The 22,066-nt window shown below is 40.9% G+C and overlaps 1 protein-coding gene across 1 annotated transcript; it reads left to right on the top strand.

The window, feature by feature from the left end:
• The first annotated feature begins 9,238 nt into the window (after nt 1-9,238).
• Nucleotides 9,239-21,020, top strand: LOC114549426 (C-C chemokine receptor type 3). Its single transcript, XM_028569728.1, has 3 exons — nt 9,239-9,340; nt 9,613-9,809; nt 19,869-21,020. Exons 2-3 carry the CDS (start codon nt 9,634-9,636, stop codon nt 20,725-20,727), a joined length of 1,035 nt encoding a protein of 344 aa, XP_028425529.1. The 5' UTR covers nt 9,239-9,340; nt 9,613-9,633; the 3' UTR covers nt 20,728-21,020.
• Nucleotides 21,021-22,066: the final 1,046 nt, after the last annotated feature.

Raw genomic sequence — 22,066 nt, 5'->3', positions numbered from 1 at the left:
CAGATTGTTTCCCATTACTCAGTCCCAAATGTCAGAATGTTTCCCAGCCGTCAATCCCGAATGTCAGAATGTTTCCCAACCGACAGTGACATTTGGGTTACTTTCTGACGCAAATATATAAGGGCGAAAAGTCAGAAAGTGTCTCTGGTGTCAGTATGGCAAATGTCAGTATTGTTCCCGCACGTCCCGCGTCCTGTGCCCCCTAGTTGCCGGAAATCAAAAACTGACAAATGGGAAACATTTTAAGAAAGTTTAAAAAATTGCACAGCGGCCCTCCGAAGTCCCAGCGGGGCGGTTTTCGCACCGCGCGGCAGCCGGGAAGTCCAATTTCGACACCGGGGGTGTCGCTCATTTTTAGCGGCCCCGCAAAGGCCCCATAGGGCAGGTCGAAAAAAGGCTAGTTTTTCCCTAACCGGCTAGTGGGAAGTATGCCCTTTGTCCCGCGGTTCATTAAGGTAGTCAAGCATTTTGCCGGCACCTACCGTCTACAGTTATCAAGTGCAGCCCAGCCTACCGCCACGGCTTTTAAGTGGCAAAAGGCACATTAAATGGAACCCGTGACATCTGTAGTTAGCATCTATTATTTGTTGTATGTCAGTGGCAGACAAAGTTACGGTGCCAGTGTGCTTTTGCTCTCTGTCCTGACAAGTCTGCTCTGAGCCAAAAATTTTTTTTTCCCGGCTTTTGCATATTTGACGGTGATTGTTTTTCGCAACTGTGACATACTAAATCTATCAAATCTTGAAGTGCACCTTTAGCCTGGTTCCGCCCTCCTACGTACTTCAATTTCCATTTCCCTTCAGTACTACGTCTGGATTTGCTGTATATTCTTGGGTTTTCTCCGGCCAAATATTTGGCGGTCCAATCAGCGAACAGAGGGAGTGGCTGAGAACGATGATGTTGAGGTTGTGCACTAGTTTTGAGTTGTAGTTCCGCAGTGGTGGTGGAGAAAGATGCAAGCAAACCATTTGGTCCGTTGTGGCAACGCTGCCGAATATCCAGAAGTTAAAGCCCGAGCAAGAACAATCTTTGCTGAGTTGTGTTGGTGGCCGTGATGTTGTGGCCCTCCTCCCCACGGGGAACAGTTTGATTTCCCAGCTCACTCCGTTATTGGTGTAGGAGTTGGCTAAGGCTAACGCTAGCGATGCTAAGCCGATAGTTGTTGTCGGTCTCCCCCTTGTTACATATGCGCATGACATACATCACGACCAAACGTCAGCGATTGCTTATGGCAGATCCAGAGGGGCTCTGGGCAGATCCAATAGTTTTAAACTTCAACAGAGTACCCGCCTTCAAGGAAGTTAACGCTTGTCAATGGAGAGTGGCCAGACTCTCTGGATTAATGAAATGGACCAGGACCAGGCTAGTGCACCATGGGTGTATAAAAAGACATGATACAACATTCCACCCGGAGCCCCGGTCATTCCTATGAATGAGAGTTGGTCAGTGGCGCATGAAGCCACCATGGAGCCAAAAAATTACCCAGATGATTGACACTTCTTCTTCATTGTAAGGCCCATTGAGCAGACGCACTAGAGACCAAACCGACTACTACTGCTTTAGCGCTTCACTAACTTGAATTTGGATTAAATGATTTAATCGTGCGGCTCTTCTAGACTTTCCAAATGTTATCGGATTGAATGAATCAATTTCTGCTAGAGAAATTAGTCATTTCGCTGATTTACAGACGTGTCTTTCGACATGTAAGTCTATGGGGAAAATATTTTTTTGGGCCAGAGGGCATCACGTGACGTGGGAGTTGCAATTCCAGTGTTTGGCCACTAAATTGAATTTGCTTCAAAGCCTGGTGCACTTCCCGGGGGCCTGAAGTGCACAGACACAACCCCTCCCCCTTTTATGTAGTGGAACGTGAAAACACCTCACTAGTGACACACTTTGCACAGATACATGTCAATATAGTCAAGATCAGACACTTTAGGGGACATAAGCATAGGAAAAACACATTGAAGCGGATCTTTAATTATTGTTACCCCAAGGTCGTCCCCTTTAACTGCAGGTTGATGATGTCATAGGTTCTATATGTGCTCTCGTCTTATCTCGTGACAGATGGAGGGTCAAAATCTATTTACAAAGGGTGCAGGGTAGTTCACTTGGTAGAGCGTGAACCCCACATACTAAAGGTTGAGTCCTTATTCCACTAGCCCAGGTTTGATTCCAACCCAACAAATATATATATATATATATATATATATATATATATATATATATATATATATATATATATGTATATATATATATATATGTTTATATATATATATATATACATATATATATATATATATATATATATATATATATATATATATGTTTATATATATATATATATATATATATATATATATATATATATATATATATATATATATATATATATGTGTTCAGCACAATATATATACTTGTGCTGAACACTAAGAGGCTAAGAAAACTGAGAGTGGCCGGGTTATATCAGCAGGTAGAGCATGCAGGCACCCATATATTTAGACGCAGAGGTCCAGGGTTCAACTCCGACCTGTGACGATTTCCTGCATGTCTTCCCCCTTTCTTCCCTGTCCTTTCCATTAAAGGTGGAAAAAGCCCCAAAAACTAATGTTAAAAAAAAAAAAAAAAATAGGGTTGTCATTCGATTAAAAAAAATTAACTAATTAATTGCTCAATTTGCTGTAATTAATCGCGATAAATCACTTTTTTAAAATTGAGACTCAAGCTTATAATAATGGATATTTAAATGCTAAATCACTTAACTTTGCAAATATGAAGAAAAAACAAACAAGGAAAGGTTCTGCTAAGTTCAACGAACAACAGCAGCAACAATTTGGCTTATTTAGTCCTGCTGAAGGCTGCTGAAACGGCTAGAAACTGTCTGATTTTTGTCACCGTCCCCGGCTGCTGTCGCCTGCTCTCGTCTACTTTACAGGCGAGGCGCAGTTCATCTCCAACGAGCCGAGAGTTCAGTTCATCTCCAACGAGCCGAGAGTTCAGTCGCCGGCAGGGCAGTCGGGAATCACACGGAAATGGCGAGCAGGATGAGGTGACTAGAGTCTCTCAAAATCTGACGAAAATCTTCTAAACTGACCTTTGTTGAGCTGAAATGAAGACAGATTCAGCAACTGCACGGCTTATGTCTCGCTTAAAATATTTTCAGAAACATGTTTCAGTGAACTATTTTAGTACAATATGAGATCGTATTCTGAACAGCCGCCATGACAGTCTGGCTTTGGATTTCCGGAGAAAACAAACCCATGTGACGCGTTCGTCCAATCAGTTGCCGGTTTTCATTACTTGAGCAACAATACAGAGTAGCGCCGCCTGCTGTTATGGAGGCGTATTACGTTTCTCAGCCGCCACATGAAGTAAACAAATAGGAACTTGAATCAAATATGGCTGCAACTCCACCTCCTCGGCCTGAGCCTCTAGGAATTTGAGTATTAATATGACTGGGAGGAGTCGCTTCATTTAGACTAACATATTCTTCATGGCCCAGCCAGGTTTCAGTAAGACAGAATAAATCAATTTGATTATCAGATATCAATTCATTTACTACTACTGCTTTAGAAGACAGAGAAAACATCTAATTTTCCTATCCTTTTCTATCATTGCAGTGGTAGTTTTAATTCCAATTAGGTTGTTGATGGCCCCTCTATTCACCACTTTGTTGCTATTGTTGATTATAATTGAATTTTACATGTTACTGGAATAACTAGTACTGGCTGGAATAATAATAGTACTACTTGTTATCCTGCAGAAAACATTTTCAGAATCATCCAATGCAATACCTGGGGACATGAATCTGTGATATTTTCAACATAATATCAATACTTGCCTGTCAGGGTTATGTTGTCAGATAGCATCCTGGCTCCGTGTCGGTTTGGGTGGAGACATCAAAGGTTGGGCATCTCCCAGAACAAGTTGAAGTTTGCTAGGGAATGTTTGCAGAGTGGTTCCAGCCAGGTGTGGAGCCAGAACAGTTGTTCCGCACCCTTCCTTTTAGAGGCCCAGATGACAATCCCTATCTCAGGGTAGTGGTGAAATCTTCCTGGAGTGGGTGTGTCTCTCTTGATGTCGTTTTAAAATGAGATGTAGTCAGGCACGGGAATGGATGTCACGGATCTTGGAGGAGGCAGGGGGGGGGGAATGTGGAGGTCCCTTACCATGGAGCTTCCGATGACCCGTGGAGGTTGATGACCAACAAAACCTGGATGGACCAGGATGAGCTGCAAACGTCAATGGTGCTCATCACCCTAATTTTCCTAGTGCCTTCCAGGCATTGGAAACGTTGGGGCTTAAAACACCAAACACCTAATTATCCATTTCTGTAATGGAAAGCCATTGTCCCCGTTGCATATTAGCAAATGCACCGATAACCTATTTAACTTAGGAGGAAGAGGAGCGCTGCCCTGTGTACACTATGTAACAAGCAAAGTGTACGCACGTTGTGAACTATGTAAGCGAATTCTACTATCCGAATAATGCCCCCTTTAAATAGCAGGAAAATGTAGCACCATTGACTTTAGACCAGGTTTTTGTTGGTCAATGGCGCAATCGCTTTTAACTGCCTCAAGATAGCAATGTGCCTGACTACATCTCATTTTAAGACAAACACGCCCATGGACATACAGATAGGCTTGAAAATAACAACTGTGTCTTTCTGAAACTAGCAATGACAGTTGTGCCACTTTTCACCGGGTGTAAGATAAAGCCCTTTGTGTTGTGTTCATCCTGCATTATAGAAAGGAGCGGATGTTAGATAGCCAGTGTTAGCTGTCTCTAAAACAGTTGAGGAAAGGTCAGGTTCATCTCTCAATTGTGTTTTTTTTAGGGCTGTCAAAATTAGGGTTAATTTTTAATATTTAACTTGGGTTAGGTGCCTGTGCCTTGAAGTCGAAGGTTGCAGCGCTGCCTTGAAGTCGATGTTGGGGGTTTAAAACACCATTGATTGGATAATTACACCAATGCACATATACATATACAAAAACACAAACCCAGGTGCTGTAATAGACAGAATGTTTGGAGTGCTGAAAATGCGATGATCATAAGCTAGGTCAGGTGGAATATTACAATACAGCCCCCCTCAGAAGGGCAGAGCATTATTTGTGGCATGTTGTGTGTTGCATATCATAGCATTGCCATGCGTCATGGATGTCTCTTGGACATAAATGAGGACACATTACAGGACTTAGGAAGGCGTGATGCTGAACTGCATGTGCTGATGCCAATGAACACAAACATACACGCTTTCACTTGGCGCACTAGCACATCCGTTTTCTCAGCAGAAAACCGCTCGCTTCTTCAATTTGCCAAATTTGCCATTTAAATAGAAATGCGCCAGGTGCACAGGAATGGGAGATGACATTCTGATTGGTTTAATTCATGTTACCCCATAATTAAGACACTAAATACATCCCCTTTGCGGCATACTTTGCAGCTAGATTATGCACCATTTATCTAGTGACTAAAAGTGTAGTTGTACTTTAGACCATGCACTATAGATCATTTAAATAGGGCCCTAAGTGTGAAGGTGCTGCTTATGCAGGTGACTCCGTAGGCGTTGAAATAAATGAGAAGTTGAAAACGGTGCTAAATAGGGGTGTAATGATACACAGAGGTCCCGGTTTGGTTCATACCCTTGTTTAAGAGTCTCAGGTCAGGGGAGTTCAGTACAGATGGAAAACAAAAATGCATTTGGAAACTTCTTTTCGTTATTTTAAACAGACAGTAGTGCAAGTGTAGCCTGCAAACCAGACAAATCTGTCAGCTGATGTTTCCTTTGCTTGGGCAGATCGGGCAGCAAATGTCAGGGACAGACACAATCCTCTCGCTGGGGACTTCGGTAGCATTTTGCTATTTTGCAACTTTGGTAAACTATTGTCATTATTAAAATAAGTATAATTTCAAAAATTTCTGTATTAAACTGATAGCTTTTTCCTCGCCAGTGATTGGCTCATCTGGGTGATGCCATAGATGTGCGTAGCATGTGTAATGTTTTTCCATTCACATACCCTACAACAGTGGAGCAACGCCGACACATTGTTTTTACATTATACACATATCTCTTTCTCTCTCTCTCTCTCTCTCTCTCTCTCTCTCTCTCTCTCTCTCCGTTGCTGTTGTGTCTGAATGGGAGCCCGCAGGCAGGTCTTCCAGCTCCGTTGTTTCATTTGCGCTTGCCATAGTGTACGCCAATCAGCTTGTTGTGCTAACTTCACAACAGCTTACGGTTAAATGTTTCCAGGTAGAACTTGCGCTTGTAAAATATGGTTCTGTATTAATACAAAGCATGTATTCTGCAGACAGTTGCACGCACCGGACCCTGATTGTGTGGAAAACGCACTTTTGAAATTTGGTTCCGCATTACATGCATTGATCTACATACCGTGTATTCTGCGCACAGCTGCGTGCACCAGACCGTGAACCCCGTATCGAGACCCCCGTACCGTGACAGTTTGGTACAAATACACAAACAGTTATAGCCTTAGTGCTTTCTCTACCAGCGGTAACTTAACCTGCATACTGTCGGATGTCTGTGTTCTTCACTAACTACTTTTTAAACTTCCCTCAGTATTTTGATGTCAGGACTATTATTTGTTTTATTGACATTTTAAATTTTTTCCAGTAAGATAAATATCTCTTCAAGGGTGTGCCACTTTGAGTGAAAGGTGGATGCCGTCACAGGGGCTGTAGGTTTCATTCGGCCGGGCCTCAGCTCCATCCACGCTCCACCTCTTTGCCCATTTTTGGAATAGCAGGTAGTAAGGCAACATCAGGCACTGCCAAGATGGTAACAGCTGGAGCCACCGGAAGACGCCCACTTTAGACTTAATTTTGGTTCTTCAAAAATCTATGGGTGACGTCATGAAACTGCATCCATATTTTATACAGTCTATGGTGTAAACATGATATGACTACAGAAAACCATCCCACAGGGGACAAAACTGCAACAGTGCTGCGTGGAACTAACCAAATACCCAGTAAACACTGCAACATGCATGCTGTGTAATGTCACTATGGTTGCTTTGAACGAATGATGAATATTCAGAATTAGCTTTAATTACCAAGTAGGTGTGGACACAATGAATTTGACTCCCACTTTTTGTTGCTCTCAATGTACATGCACAGAAAGACATACAACTAAAAGCAAGGACAACAATGCTGTACAAGGTTAACATTTAACTGTTAGAAACATTATGCTTACAGTTTTCAAGTTTGAGTGGTTTATCACCAGTGACATCATCCAAGGGAAACAAATGTCTTTCTCTTTCTTTGGAAAACCTTAAAACAGAAGCACTGATTTAAGTGGCGTCCCATTTCATAGGGATATGTTTTCACCCCTTCCCCTTACCACTCGGTATAGAGGGACAAGGGCTAGGGGTAAGGCCGTATAGAAATGAGATTCAGCCTTAGCCTGGGAAAACCCTGACGAACTTTCGGCAAATTTGAGATTTCCTCTGCTCATTCATTTCAATGAAACCACTGCAGGATCCCTGCTGTAGTTGTCAATGTACACTGAAATGTAGGCAAAGAAGTTGAACCTGAACAACCTTTCCACAACAAAATGCAATATCATTCAGCACAGTGGCGGAGGCAGAAATAGTATTTTGGGCGGGCCAGTACAAAAGTGAGTGGGCCATTTTCAAAAAGAAGTAGAAGTAGCAAAAAGGACAAACTGAAAAAAACAGCAACAATTTTACCTTCCAACATATACTGCATACAACGGCAATAGCAGTACTGTCTACAACCTGCTCAACCAACAAAGCGCAGTCTAAAAAGTTTGTCTACAACAACCAATTTTATCCTATTCATAAAATATTACAATGCACCACTGTTATAGAATGAACAGCAGAGAATGCATTTACATACGACATGACATAGAATACAATTTCCAGCAATAACAGCATTGTTGCTTCAGGACTATGGTCAGATCATGAGCAGCAAATACACTACCAGCAGTAAAAGAAAATGAAAGAATAATAAACTTCCAGCCCCCAAGGCGCCAAATCTTAGACAAGCATTCTAAAAGTGTGGTACACGCCTTTCATCCATGGTACATTAGGAAGGTCTACGCAAGAAAAAATGCCAGGGCTAGCTAATGTCCTTATTTACACTGGATTCCATCCAAGAACAGTCCATACCACGTTAAAGAGAAGCCATTGTTGTCTGGCCTAGGCCTACATATATTTATTTTGTTACCTAGACCACACTCTATAATTTACAATAATTCCCCAAGAGCAAGCATTCAGTGTGGTACACATCCATGGTACATTGTCTAAAAAGCCAGCTAGCTAATGTTAGCTACAGAGAGTCTGCCTGTTGTTACCATAGCAACCACCTATGTTCCAAAGGCTTCCTAATTGTTTGATCCTGATTCTATGGTGTAAACAGTTTGGTTTGAATCAGAAGAGAACCCACATTAAACACACACAACTAGTTCTGTTACTATTTCTTTTTTTACATACATTTGAATATTTTTCATAACAAAACCTATTTTGAACTACCTTAGCTGGAAGTGCCCATTACTGACTACGAGCCTGATTCAGCAACAAGCTGACTAATGACTCCCAGAGTTGTAAAACCATGTCTCAGAGTATTATAAACTGCTGTACAGTGTTTTGGCCTCAAATGTAACACATCTATTACTTAAACTGGACTTCCTGGATCTTATTCCACCATCTCACTGAAGTATCACCCCCCCACCAACCTAGCCCTTTGCAGGTGGGTTTTAAATGCTGTTTTTGGTCTAAACACCTGATTAGGCAAAGTGGAAACTATATGATGGAACTAATAATAGGTGCATTGCAGAGAGCTTTGAGAATGTTAACAGGAGTCTCTTCAGCACTCTGCTGGGTTTCCAAAGTTGACCTTGTCTGGGACCCACTAAGGCTTGTCTTTATCAAACAAGCTGAGAAGTTTGTCTGTGGTCTTCTGCAGTATTTTGCTACTTCTTGGCACTGACTCCTCTAACTCTGGCACTATTCCAACATCAAGATGGTCATTACAGTAATTTGACATATTAACATGTGATATGGACAGATGCACTTGACCTGTCTGTGTGACTACAGCTTTAGAGTCTCAACTGAACAGTCCAGGGAGGAGACTGTGATTCAGAGGGTGTGTTGATACAGTATGCTGTGCATGCAGGCCATTCCTCCCCCCCCTTACACACACACACACACACACACACACACACACACACACACACACACACACACACAGACTTCTGTAGTACTTCCTTCCCCTAGCTGGCTGACTTATAATGGAGTGACTTCGACTCAGTCAGACAGTTCTGGCCTAGACAACAAGCCGAAGCTTTTCTGCTGGCTGGGCGGTAAGTCATCTCAGCTTAGCATGATCCTCATTCCCACACACATCTGTTTTTATTTTTTTTTTTGCTTTTTATTTATATGCTCCTCGCAGGTTGTCAGTTAAAGGCATTGCTTTCTAGCTCTGGCTATTTGCATGCCTCAAAGGAGCTCACATGCTTGATGTCATAGCTCTTATACACCTTAAAGCATTTATAATGGATTGATTATATCACATTTACGGACAGCATCATGTTGTAAATATTATGTTTGAGGCTGCATTTTTTGTTTCTGACAGATTTTCCCGCTAACATTTGAGATGGAGACGGAATCCACAACATATGTTTATGACTACGACAATGAATCGTCAACATCACTCCCACCATGTACTTTTGACGGTGTCAACTATCTGGGAGCTCAGCTATCCATCCTCTTTTACTTTATGTTTGCCTTCAGTCTCTTTGGCAATGGGCTGGTCCTGGTCATCATCCATCGGTGAGTGGACCAACAAGCAAAAACTCTAAGCATAAATAAAAACACTGAGAACATACTTCAGAAGCAATTTAAAGAGACACATGATGGTTTGGTTTTGCAGTTTAAAGCAGTTATTATATACCGTATTGTTCTGAATATAAGCCATATTTTCCCCCCTGGAAATAAATCTGAAGAAGTAGGGTCGTCTTATATTTGGGGTCTAGACTTGAGGCTGTTCAAGTGGCAGAGGCTGGTTTTAGAACGTAAGGGACGTCACCTGTTTTAACAACCAATAGAGAAGTCAGCTGGTAAAGTCAGCTATAAACTACAGAAATGAAATGATCCATAATCCATTTTATTTCTATGTTACAAAAAGCAGAGTTTTAGATGGATACTCAACGACCGTCCAAAAGCACGGTAACGTTACATGGTGGAGAGAGATAGAGAGTGACTAAAGAGTGGGAGTGCCCAGCGGCGTTAGAACAAAGCAGAGAACCAGAGAAATGAGTCTTATAACCAGGATTGTCTTATATTCAGGCCAATAAGGTATATATATATATTAGGGATACAGTTGCAAAGATTTTTGGGGTTTTCTATAAATATATATACATACATTAAATACTTAATGTGAAGTAGCAGCAGTAGAAAATATTTATATTAAAGGTGCAATATGTAATATTGTATGTAATACTGGCAGCTAGCGGTTAAAATAGTTACTGCACTACCAATCCAAAATACTGGAGAGTCGTCTCCCCCGCCCCCTCCTGCCCAGACCCGAAGTTCACGGGGGTTGCCAGGCTGAGACCGCAGCATTCACAACAATGTTGCTAGACGCTTTTCTCACATAGCCAGACATTACTCCACAGTACAGCAGAGTAGCTAACGGTAGATGCTAGTCTCACATAGCCAGACATTACTCCACAGCACAGCGGAGTAGCTAACGTTAGATGCTTGTCTCACGTAGCCAGACATTACTCCACAGCATAGCCGAGTAGCTAAAATTAGATGCTAGTCTCACATAGCCAGACATTACTCCACAGCACAGCAGAGTAGCTAACGGTAGATGCTGGCTATATTGACAGTCATAAAAGCCCGTGCCCACGCGGAGCTCTGTAACCAACTGACAGACACACTTTCTCGGCTTAAAATTACAGTATGAACCGCTAAAAACACAACAACCTCACTGTCTTCTCCACACGCCAGTCAGGCACACTTCCTCGGCTTAGAATTACAATACGAAACGCTAAAAATACCACTACCTTGCCGACGGAACACACTTCATTTGCTTAGAAGTACGGCAACAATCGCTAAACACACTGCAAACTCACAGTCCTCTCTTTCCGATTTAAAGCCCCCCTCTCGTGGCTTAAAATAACTCACCGTTGTCGGCTCCAGCCGCTGAAGAGGCTACACACTGTAAACAGCCATGGGTTGCTTGCCTGGTCCTCCCGGTAACGTTAACAGTTAGCAGGGTTAGCATGGCGGCGTTAGCCAGGACCAGTCGGGATCACTTTACTGGCTATGTCTCAATTGTTTTTGCGAGTAACCAACTCGGGTACTCTAGCTATATAATTCAGTGTGAGTACACAAATGTTGAAATGACAAAAAATGCCCGTCCCTAGTAGCTGTGATAAATTAGCCTGAAGCTAATGCTTACCTGTTCAGGAAAAAATAAGCCAACTCTGCGTCCTTTTGGGCTCTAAACTGTCTCCATCTTTCAAATACATCTTCAATATTTACCAGGGGGTTGTTACGTCTCTGGTCACGCAACTGTTAGAAACATGCTGTTTTCTTTTTTTTATGTCATGTAGAATCTATCTCCGTTGATCCTGTTTGTTTGTTTGCTGCTTTCATGGCTGTACTACCGTTACAGCTGTAGCGTGCTGGGTTTACGTTTTTACAGGTATATATCTGGCAACCCGGCCTGCCTGTCAAACTGGGCCGTTGATAACAACACACAGATCAAAACATAAACATAAATTCCGTCACGGAATGTAAATTTCAAAAAGAAAAAATACTGACATTAGCATTGTTGTCAGAAAAGATAGTATTTCAGTTTAACATGTTTCCTTAATATCTGATGAGGCATTGGTGTCATTTTTGGATTTATTACAGTACAAATATTACATATTGGACCTTTAATATAATATAAATATAAATATAATATAATAACTTAAAGGGTAACTACTGTTTTTTCAACCGATATTTCTGTGTCTAAGTGACTGATGGGAACAACAATCTTTGACATTGGTCCAGTATTAAGTGAGATCTCTGCAGTCGGCAGCTGTGAAACAAGCTACAATGTAAGTTTATAGGACAATTGTCCAGCTTTTATTTACCTTCAGAAAAGTTCTGTTTTTGCCACTGACAGGTTCAGCTTAATATTCTAAGTATCTGACAACATTATGGAAAGAGTCCCTTCAGAGATAGACCTTTAAAACCTTTTTGAAACCTTTCTGTTTAACCAGAGACAGCTCTAAAGTTACTAGCGCTATTTTCGTGTTTATTTCAATCAAAACTAGAGTTGTGATGGTTGGAAAAGTGGAAAGACTATCCAAAACAGCTTTTCATAGTTATGTTTTGTTGGAAATTTGGAATTGGAAATTGATTTATTTGAAACAGGGACAATGCACAAATAAACATTAAACCTGTAATACAAGAGAATATGTCTTGGACCAGGTTACAGCAACAATTGCTAATTTCCACCTGTAGTCCCTGGACAGATATGCCAATTATAAAATAACAATTTTAAAAAGAAATGTAACAGGACTATAGATGACGTGGTGTCCATAGTAATTAAAAACAAGCAGTTTAACAAAAACAGGGGCACCAGCAACCCACTCAAACAGAAGCAGCAGCTTAGGCACATTAGAGTAGGCTACAATCCAACTCTAGACACTCATTCATACATGGATACACACACACTCACATACAGTATCTTATAGATTTGTGCAAACTTGCTTGTATTTGTTAGTCATAAGAAAGTGTGGGAATTTGTACATAAGATATATTCCGTGGGAAGGGCATTCCACTGCCTCATTGCCACACATGAGAAAGAGGAACTCCCAAATTGGGTTATACGTTGTGGGATGCTACACTCCCCCTTGTAATGCTTTGAGTAGTTTGAACTGTTATTTCGGAGCAGAGTGTTACAAACTTTTTCAGAGGGGGAGCAGTGGCACTGTATATGATTTTATGTAGTAAAGACACATTTTGAGTGTTTTATTTGGCAAGTATATGACAGTGATCATAATAATGTGTTTTTTTGTCATGGATCTTGAGCCAGTTTTTATACAAAGATTCTAAGGGTTTTATTGCTGTTTTACATGCCTGAGACCAGGATGTAATGCAGTATAGAAGGTGGGCGATGCTCATTGCATTTAAGTATGTACTAGATGCTTCAGTGGTGAGAGAGTTTCTTATGTATCTAAAACTTACTAAATTAAATTTCAGTTTGTTGCACAAGTTTGTAACATGACAAGTGTTGAATCTAGAGCAGGGATCTTCAAAGTTTTTTAAGCCAAGGATCCCGTAACTGAAAGAGAGATGGAGCAGGGACCCCCTACTACATATAATTTATAAAATGAATAATAAACTGGGTCTACAATAACATGTATGGCGGCCTAAAGCCTTTATACATACTTTTGTTGCATAGAATACTAAGCTATTAAAATAGCCAAATTGTTGGCATGGTTTTATAAATCATGTTTTAATGTTAAAACAACCATGTGGCAAAGGGAATTCTTAGGATTAAATGTATCTGTGGATTACTTTAGTGACCACCTAGGCCAGTGAGCAGTGGGGATTTATATTATCTTATAATATGTTGGATTCATGTTAAGACTTTTTAATTTCTGAAACAACTTTCCAAAATTAACAATAATTTGGATGCCCCCCTGAATTGACTCTCGAGGACACCCTAGGGTTCCTTGACCCCCTGTTGAAGAGCCCTGATCTAGAGTTACCCCAAGATACTTAACTTTCTCTACATGTTTTATATACCGGCCATTTACTAAAATTTCATTATAAGTTTCAACATTTAATGTGAGGCATGAGTCATGTAACCAGTCACTAACCTTGCTCATGACACTTGATAATTTCTTGGCCACGTCTGTTGCTTCTCCCATAGGTATATAAAATGGTGTCATCAGCATACATAAAAATATTTATGCCCTTGCAGACACAAGGCAGGTCATTGGAATATATAAGCAAAAGAGCAGTGGCCCTAGAATTAACCCCTGTGGAACTCCCAGAGTAGAAGTAAGGAAACGTAGGACTACAGTTGAAAATTAGCCGACTGGCTAACACTGGCGCATTTACATTTACATTTACTATATTATTGATTATATGATCAATAAATCTGATGACTACGAAGAAAAGCAGGTGGGCCGGGTTAGGCGGACGCTGCAACTCCTCACTCCACCATAGACCCATGTCTAACCTAACTATAAGCTTTATCAAAGAGGAGAGTTTTCAGTTTACTCTTAAATGAGGCGATGGTGTCTGTCCCCCGAACCCAGACTGGGAGCTGGTTCCACAGGAAAGGAGCCTGGTAGCTGAAGGCTCTGGCTCCCATTCTACTTTTGGAGACTCTAGGAACCACAAGTAACTCTGCATTCTGGGAGCGGAGTGCTCTAGTGGGACAATAAGGTACTAAGAGCTGTTCTAGATAGGATGGTGCTTGACCATTTAGGGCTTTGTAGGTCAGGAGAAGGACTTTAAAGTCAATCCTGTATTTTACAGGAAGCCAATGCAGAGAAGCTAAAACAGGAGAAATATGATCTCTTTTCTTAGTTCTCGTTAGAACACGTGCTGCAGCATTCTGGATCAGCTGGAGAGTCTTAAGGGACTTATTTGAGCAACCTGACAGTAGAGAGTTACAATAGTCCAGCCTGGAATTAACGAATGCATGGACCAGTTTTTCCGCATCGTTTTGAGACAGGATATTCCTAATTTTGGCAATGTTACGAAGATGAAAAAAGGCTGTTCTCGATGATTGTTTTAGATGGGCGTTAAAGGATATATCCTGATCAAAAATAACTCCTAGATTTCTGACAGTAGTGCTGGAGGCCAGGACAACACCATCCAGAGTAGCTATATCTGTAGATAATGAAGTTCGGAGGTGTTTAGGGCCCAGCACAATAACTTCAATTTTGTTACAGTTTAACATCAGAAAATTATAGGTCATCCAGGATTTTATATCTTTAATACATGCTTGAAGTGTAGCTAACTGACTTGTTTCGTCTGGTTTGATTGACAAGTATAATTGGGTGTCGTCCGCATAGCAGTGATAGTTAATTGAGTGTTTCCTAATGATATTACCAAGAGGAAGCATATAAAAGGAGAACAAAACTGGTCCAAGCACCGAGCCCTGTGGAACGCCATGCATAACCCTCGCGTACTTAGAGGATTTATCATTAACATTAACAAATTGAGATCGATCAGAAAAATAAGACTTAAACCAGCTTAGTGCAATTCCTTTAATTCCGACTAAGTGTTCCAATCTCTGTAACAGGATTTTATGGTCAATAGTGTCAAATGCAGCACTAAGATCTAATAAAACAAGTATGGAGACAAGTCCTTTGTCTGCAGCAGTTAGAACGTCGTTAGTAATTTTCACTAGTGCCGTCTCTGCGGCTTTATTTACGAGTTTGGGAGTTATACCAAGGTGCTAGTTTCCTTTGCTTCATCTTCCTTTTTTTGAGTGGAGCAACAGAGTCTAAAGTAGTCCGTAGGCAGGCCGTAACACCATCTACACAATTGTTGATTTGAGAGGGACTAAAGTTTACATAAAGGTCCTCTGTTGTATTAAAACAAGGTAATGAGTTTAGTGCTGTTGGAATGTCTTCCTTAAATTTAGCTATAGCACTGTCAGATAGGCATCTAGTATAGAAGCTTTTATCTAATGTTGTATAATCGGGTATGAAGAATTTGAAAGTAATTAAGAAGTGGTCTGATAATAAAGGATTTTAAAGTTTACATAAAGGTCCTCTGGGAATACTAATACATCTTCAATTTTGATAACATATGCCAGCACGAGGTCGAGGGTGTGGTTAAAACAGTGCGTGGCCTCATGCACACTCTGACTGAAGCCAATAGAATCTAGAAGTGAGTTGAAAGCAGTAGTAAGGCTATTGCTGTCAACGTCCACATGGATATTAAAATCACCAACAATAAGTACTTTGTCTGATTTAAGTACTACACATGATAAAAACTCTGAGAATTCAGATTAAAAATTCAGAATACGGACCTGGAGCTCGGTAGACAACAACAAATATAATTGGCTGTACTGATTTCCGTGTTGGATGTTGAAGATTAAGAACAAGACTTTCAAAAGAGTTATAATTTAGGTTAGGTTTAGGATTAATTAACAGACTTGAATCAAATATGGCTGCAACTCCACCTCCTCGGCCTGAGCCTCTAGGAATTTGAGTATTAATATGACTGGGAGGAGTCGCTTCATTTAGACTAACATATTCTTCATGGCCCAGCCAGGTTTCAGTAAGACAGAATAAATCAATTTGATTATCAGATATCAATTCATTTACTAGTACTGCTTTAGAAGACAGAGATCTGACATTTACTAATCCACATCTAATTTTCCTATCCTTTTCTATCATTGCAGTGGTAGTTTTAATTCCAATTAGGTTGTTAAGTATGGCCCCTCTATTCACCACTTTGTGTGCTATTGTTGATTATAATTGGAATAGCACTAGTACTACATGTTACTGGAATAGCACTAGTACTACACGTTACTGGAATAATAATAGTACTACTTGTTATCCTGCAGAAAACATTTTCAGAATCATCCACTTGTATGCAATACCTGGGGGACATGAATCTGTGATATTTTCAACATAATATCAATACTTGCCTGTCAGTGTGGTCGTTATGTTGTCAGATAGCATCCTGGCTCCGTGTCGGTTTGGGTGGAGACATCACGCTTCAGCAGGTTGGGCATCTCCCAGAACAAGTTGAAGTTGTCGACATAGGGAATGCTCAGGGAAGTGCAGAGTGGTTCCAGCCAGGTGTGGAGCCAGAACAGTCTGGACCATCTCTCCGCACCCTTCCTGTAGGTAGGTAGAGGCCCAGAGATGACAATCCGCTTACCTGTGCCCATCAGGGTGGAGAGGAGAGTGGTGAAATCTTCCTGGAGTGCTATCGATCGTCTCTCTCTGATGTCGTTTGTGCCCACATGCACGATGATGTTGTCGACCTTGGCGTGGCGGGCGAGGATGCCGGGAAGTTTGTGCTGGATGTCACGGACCTTGGCACCGGGGAAGCAGTAGACCTTGGAGGGACCGCTAGGTAAAGGGGGAATGTGGAGGTCCCTTACCATGGAGCTTCCGATGACCAGCGTGGAGGTTGATGAGTCCGAGGGGGGAGAGTCCGCCCTCAATGGGCGCGTCGACTGTGTGGATGGACCAGGATGAGCTGCATGGGGACGTGGCAGAGAAGGGAACTCCTCGTCGTTCATCAGAATGCTGTAGCAGTTTTCTAGTCGTAGGGGTTGGGCTGGGGCTGAGCGTTGTCCTGACCGCCTGCTCTGGTGCTTGCTTACACGCCATGGCTCAGGCTGGTGTGGATTGGAGCTGGTCAGCAGAGCTGGCTGGGTCCTCGGCAGAAGCCGAGGAGAGACAACAGGGTTAGATAATCAAATAAACTTACTTACACAGGGCATACTACCAATAGTATCTTGCCAGTTTACTTGCTTTATTTAATTTTTAATGAAGGCCATGTCCTTTAGAGCGATAAAAGGGATGGATTTTCCTTTCATCGAGTTCTGATTTTTAAAGTGTGTTTTGACAATCTTCTGGAGGCCAGAGTAAGATTATGATCTGATAACCCAGTAATGAGCATTATAAATCTTTCTAATTCTATCTGGTTTATTTGTGAAAATTAAGTCTAAAAGCATTTGGGAAGACTTAGTTATTCTTGTGGGCTTATGGATCATCTGCGTGATCTGAATAGTTTTGGCAATATCTTTAAGCTTTTTCCGACGTGTTTTGTCCTGCCAGTTAAGTTAAATTCACCCATTAGAATGACTTCCATTTTTCCATGTTGTTTAAGTATGACATTTAGACAATCAAAAAATTCATTTGTGGCAGCAGGGGGGCAGTAGACTGCAAAAACAGCAAAAGTCATTTGGGGAGATAGTGTAAGTTTTACCCCCATGCATTCCAAATTATTTTCCGGAAGACTATTTGCTGACTTTGAATGCTGTCTTTCACATATATCAGGACGCCACCCCCTTTCCCTTTCCTTCTGTCCCGTCTGTACACATTATACCCTGGGATATTAAAAACAGATAAAGGGGTTGTTGGGGTTAACCAAGTCTCTGTGAGGCATAAGTAATCGATGTTTGAGTCTTTAAATTTTTTTTAAGTTGTTCGGTCTTTGAGATAATGCTACGTATATTCCACTGTCCACCGAAAATGGTGGGTTTAGAGAACATTATTTCGCAGATGTTTAAAAAAAGGAACTTACTCTTTAAAAGAAAGGTCGACCTCCTTAGAAATCCTTTCCATAATGTTGTCAGACACTTAGAATATTAATATCAATATAGAATATTAATCTGAGTCAGTCAGTGGCAAAACAAAAACTTTTGTAAAGGTAAATACAAGCTGGACAATTGCCCTATTAACTTACATTGTAGCTTGTTTCGCTTAATACTGGACCAATGTGAAAGATTGTTGTTCCCATCAGTCACTTAGACACAAAAACATAGGAAAATAGGGTCCAGTCTGGAAAAACCGTAGTTACCAGCTAATTTAATTTAATTCAGCTCGGACACAGTTGTGGGAAAGTCAACAGTAAACATTAAGGCTTATATCAAAGAGATCAAATTACAGAGCGGAACATTACATGCTGCACCTTTCCTGTGAATCATGCGTGTGAAGGCAATGTAAATTCAGTGCGAAATTGGCAGACCCCGTCACTAGCAATGAAAACTATAGAGAGTTAAAGAATGTAAATACACTGAATGGCTATTGGTGAAAAAATAAATGCATAAAAGCATCAGAAATGGGATTTCATTAAATGAAAATCTTAAGGATTATACTTTAAATTTAAATCATTCTTCAAATGTAAATTGATGATACTTTTCCCACATCATTAATTTCTTAAAGTCTGCAGCATAGGGCGGGTGTTCTTATAATTCTGTATTTTTAACTTTAAAAAAATGAAAAAAATGCACGTTTACTCTTACAGGTAGAATCCAAAGTTTTAAAGATTTTAGTCTTGCTTTTTGCGATTCTGACATCATTTGGGAGCCAGAATGACAGGCTTCAGTTCTAGACCATTTATGGAGTAAAGACACACACTGGGAAAGTATAAGATTAAGTCATACTAGGAGTTTCTTATTCTGTTATCCACAGAGAGAGAATACAGTAGCTATCCAGTAGGTAAAGTTCTTCTCTCTGAGCCCTCTGAGTTACCTCCACTCTGTCACTGTCTGCCAACTCTCCTTTATCCACCCTGGTCTCCATCACTGCTCTCTACCTTTGTGAGCAAACAAATATTTCTGTTGGTCATGGAAACACAAGACTACATTGTCAGAGATGAGCTCAGCAGACTCTCCCTGGGCCTCGAACTGAAAGAGTGTTTTTATTGCAGTATATTTTAGAGGGTTAAAGAGATGCTTTGTCAGCTGCATGCTGAAAGGGTGACAGCTCAAGGAAAGTAAAGACCAATTTCTATGGTACCATTAAAAAGAAATTGAGGCCAGTTTTCGGTTGTAATTTCTACAACTGAAAACAACTTTCTTTTTTCACATTTAAAAGGCAAATGAACAAAAATCAATACTTTGTCAGTACTGTTTTTGCAGCAATAGGCAAGACTGAAATCATATTCAATCATATCATTATTATTCCCTGAAGTATTGACCTCTGAGAATTGGAGTTATGATTCACTAAAGCCATAAATGTTCGCCCGGCTGAAATGTTTGTTGGCTTTCATATCAGATCTTAAATATCTTAAATTTGCAGCATGATCTTTAGCCAATTTGTCATTTTTTCCTTATATGACCCATAGGCATGTAGTATTTCCCTCCATCTAACTGTTGAAATGACCACCTCCTAGGTTTGAGAAGCTGACCACTGTGACCAACATCTTGCTGCTGAACCTGGTGGTGTCCTCCCTGATCTTCATGAGCAGCCTTCCCTTCTGGGGAGTCTACTCGCAGCTCTCCTACTGGATCTTCGGCAAGGTCATGTGCAAGATTGTTGGCACCGTTTACTATCTGGGCTTCTACAGTTCTGTCCTCTTTCTAACTCTTTTGACCTTCGACAGACACCTTGCAGTTGTGTACTCCTTGGGCGCACCGCGAATCAGGAGTCAAAGATATGCGGTATTGTCCTGCGCTGTAGTGTGGCTGGTCAGCGGCCTGGCGTGCATCAGGCCGATGATTCTCCACACCACTTTCACACATATGGAAAACATTACATACTGTCAGGAATTTCCTGTTAAGGTAACGTTTTTAAATGTAAAGCTGCTTAGAAAATCTGGTTTTTACCTTCAGCTTATCCTTTTCTTGATCATTCCTCTGGCTGTTATTATTTACTGCTACGTGAGGATTGCTGTCACTGTCATGTCATCCAGGATAGTTGCCAAGATCAAGACAGTCAGGTTAATATTTTTCATTGTCCTGATGTTTTTTATGTGCTGGACCCCATTCAACATTGTATTGCTAATGCAGGATAAAGACTCAGAAAACTGTGAGGAAACAAAGAAATTGGCTTATGCTCTTCACGTCACTCGTGTCTTTGCCTACGTTTACTTTTGCATCAGTCCAATCTTCTACACATTTGTTGGAAAAAAGTTCCAGAACTATTTCAGACAGATGCTGGTGAAACGTTTTCCGGGGTTAAAAAAGCGTGATTCGGTCAGTCAACACAGCAGAACCAATATGTCCACAAGAAGTACACCCAATGACTTTTAAGAATGGGAAGCCCTTTGTTTCCCAGGCCTGCCAAGTGTTCAACAGACAACGGAAGAGCTGTTACAGTTTGTGTTCTTTTTGGATTGTCAAGGTGGAGGGTAATGAAATACATAAGTAGGGATTTAGTCTTGCCTATTAAATCTGAAATAACAGATTTTTGTGTTCCATCCTATTGAGAAACAAATATGAGCTGTATAACAATTTTTCAGGGACATACCGATTAATATTTCGGAGTGTCTATTTGCACCCCTCGGCCACACAGCTGGTTACCTAGCAACCGAGGCTTGAAGAAACCAAGTGGTAAACAGTTGCTCAGCATACTTTGATATTTGTACCAGAGGGGGTATTAACAGAACACATTGCTGTGTGCACTGGCGGGGTACTAATAGCATTCATTTCTAATTGCACCAGGGTATGAATAGCACTTCTAATTGCACCAGGGTGCAAATAGCATACACTGCTAATTGTACCAGGGGTGCAAATAGCATACACTTCTAATTGCACCAGGGGTGCAAATAGCATACACTTCTAATTGCACCAGGGTACAAATAGCATACACTGCTAATTGTACCAGGGGTGCAAATAGCCTCACCCTTAATATTTTCTTAGCTGTGTTGCTTATTTCACCGTTCTCAAGCTGTTGACATGTTTTGAAAGTTAGTCGTCAAAGTCCTTTCCAAATTGAAGCTCCTGTCACCTCTTTAAAGGGCAACTATTATGTAGCATTTGAAGGGTTAATACTTGCATTTTGAGTTTGCACTAAAACATGTTTGCATGCTTTAATGTTCAAAAACACTTTATCTTTCTCATACTGCCCATGGCTGCTGCACCTCTTCACCCTCTGTATGAGATGCTCACTGTTGTTTCACTAGTATCAGCTGGAGCTACTGCAACGGAGCATATAGCAGGACTTTGTTCTGTGAAAAATCACCAATAAAGGCTTCTAAACCAAATACTACACCAGCAGTAATATTACCCAAAATTGGGGAGAAATTACCAACATTGGCTGCCAAGATTAGCTACAGCTATGTGGCATTAGCATGCAGCTACTTATACTTACTTATTTAGCAGTGGGCTAACGTTAGATTACGAAGTTTTGGCCACGTTTTATATGAAAATCTGACATTATAACATTGTAGTGTGGTTGCTGTAAGAACTAACTAGAGTTACAATATAGCAGCATTTAACTGTGGCCAACTGACTCTGTTGAACATCCGACAGTAGAGTATCTCATAGACAATACATATATAGTGAGCTTCTTTAGAACCATGAATCAAGTGTGTACACTCACTGTCCAGTCATTTTCCACATGGCTGGCTTGTGACTATTTGTTTGCTTT

The sequence above is a fragment of the Perca flavescens genome, chromosome 22 (assembly GCF_004354835.1).
Source record: "Perca flavescens isolate YP-PL-M2 chromosome 22, PFLA_1.0, whole genome shotgun sequence".
Lineage (NCBI taxonomy): Eukaryota > Metazoa > Chordata > Actinopteri > Perciformes > Percidae > Perca > Perca flavescens.
Note: the sequence above shows the minus strand (reverse complement) of the source record. Positions and strands in the feature narration are given on the sequence as shown.

Bases quoted from the DNA above. Each gene is read 5' to 3' on its own strand.
- LOC114549426 (XM_028569728.1), top strand. From the start codon at position 9,634: ATGGAGACGGAATCCACAACATATGTTTATGACTACGACAATGAATCG. The intron at 9,810-19,868 runs GTGAGTGGACCA...ACCACCTCCTAG, and splicing joins GTCCTGGTCATCATCCATCG to GTTTGAGAAGCTGACCACTG.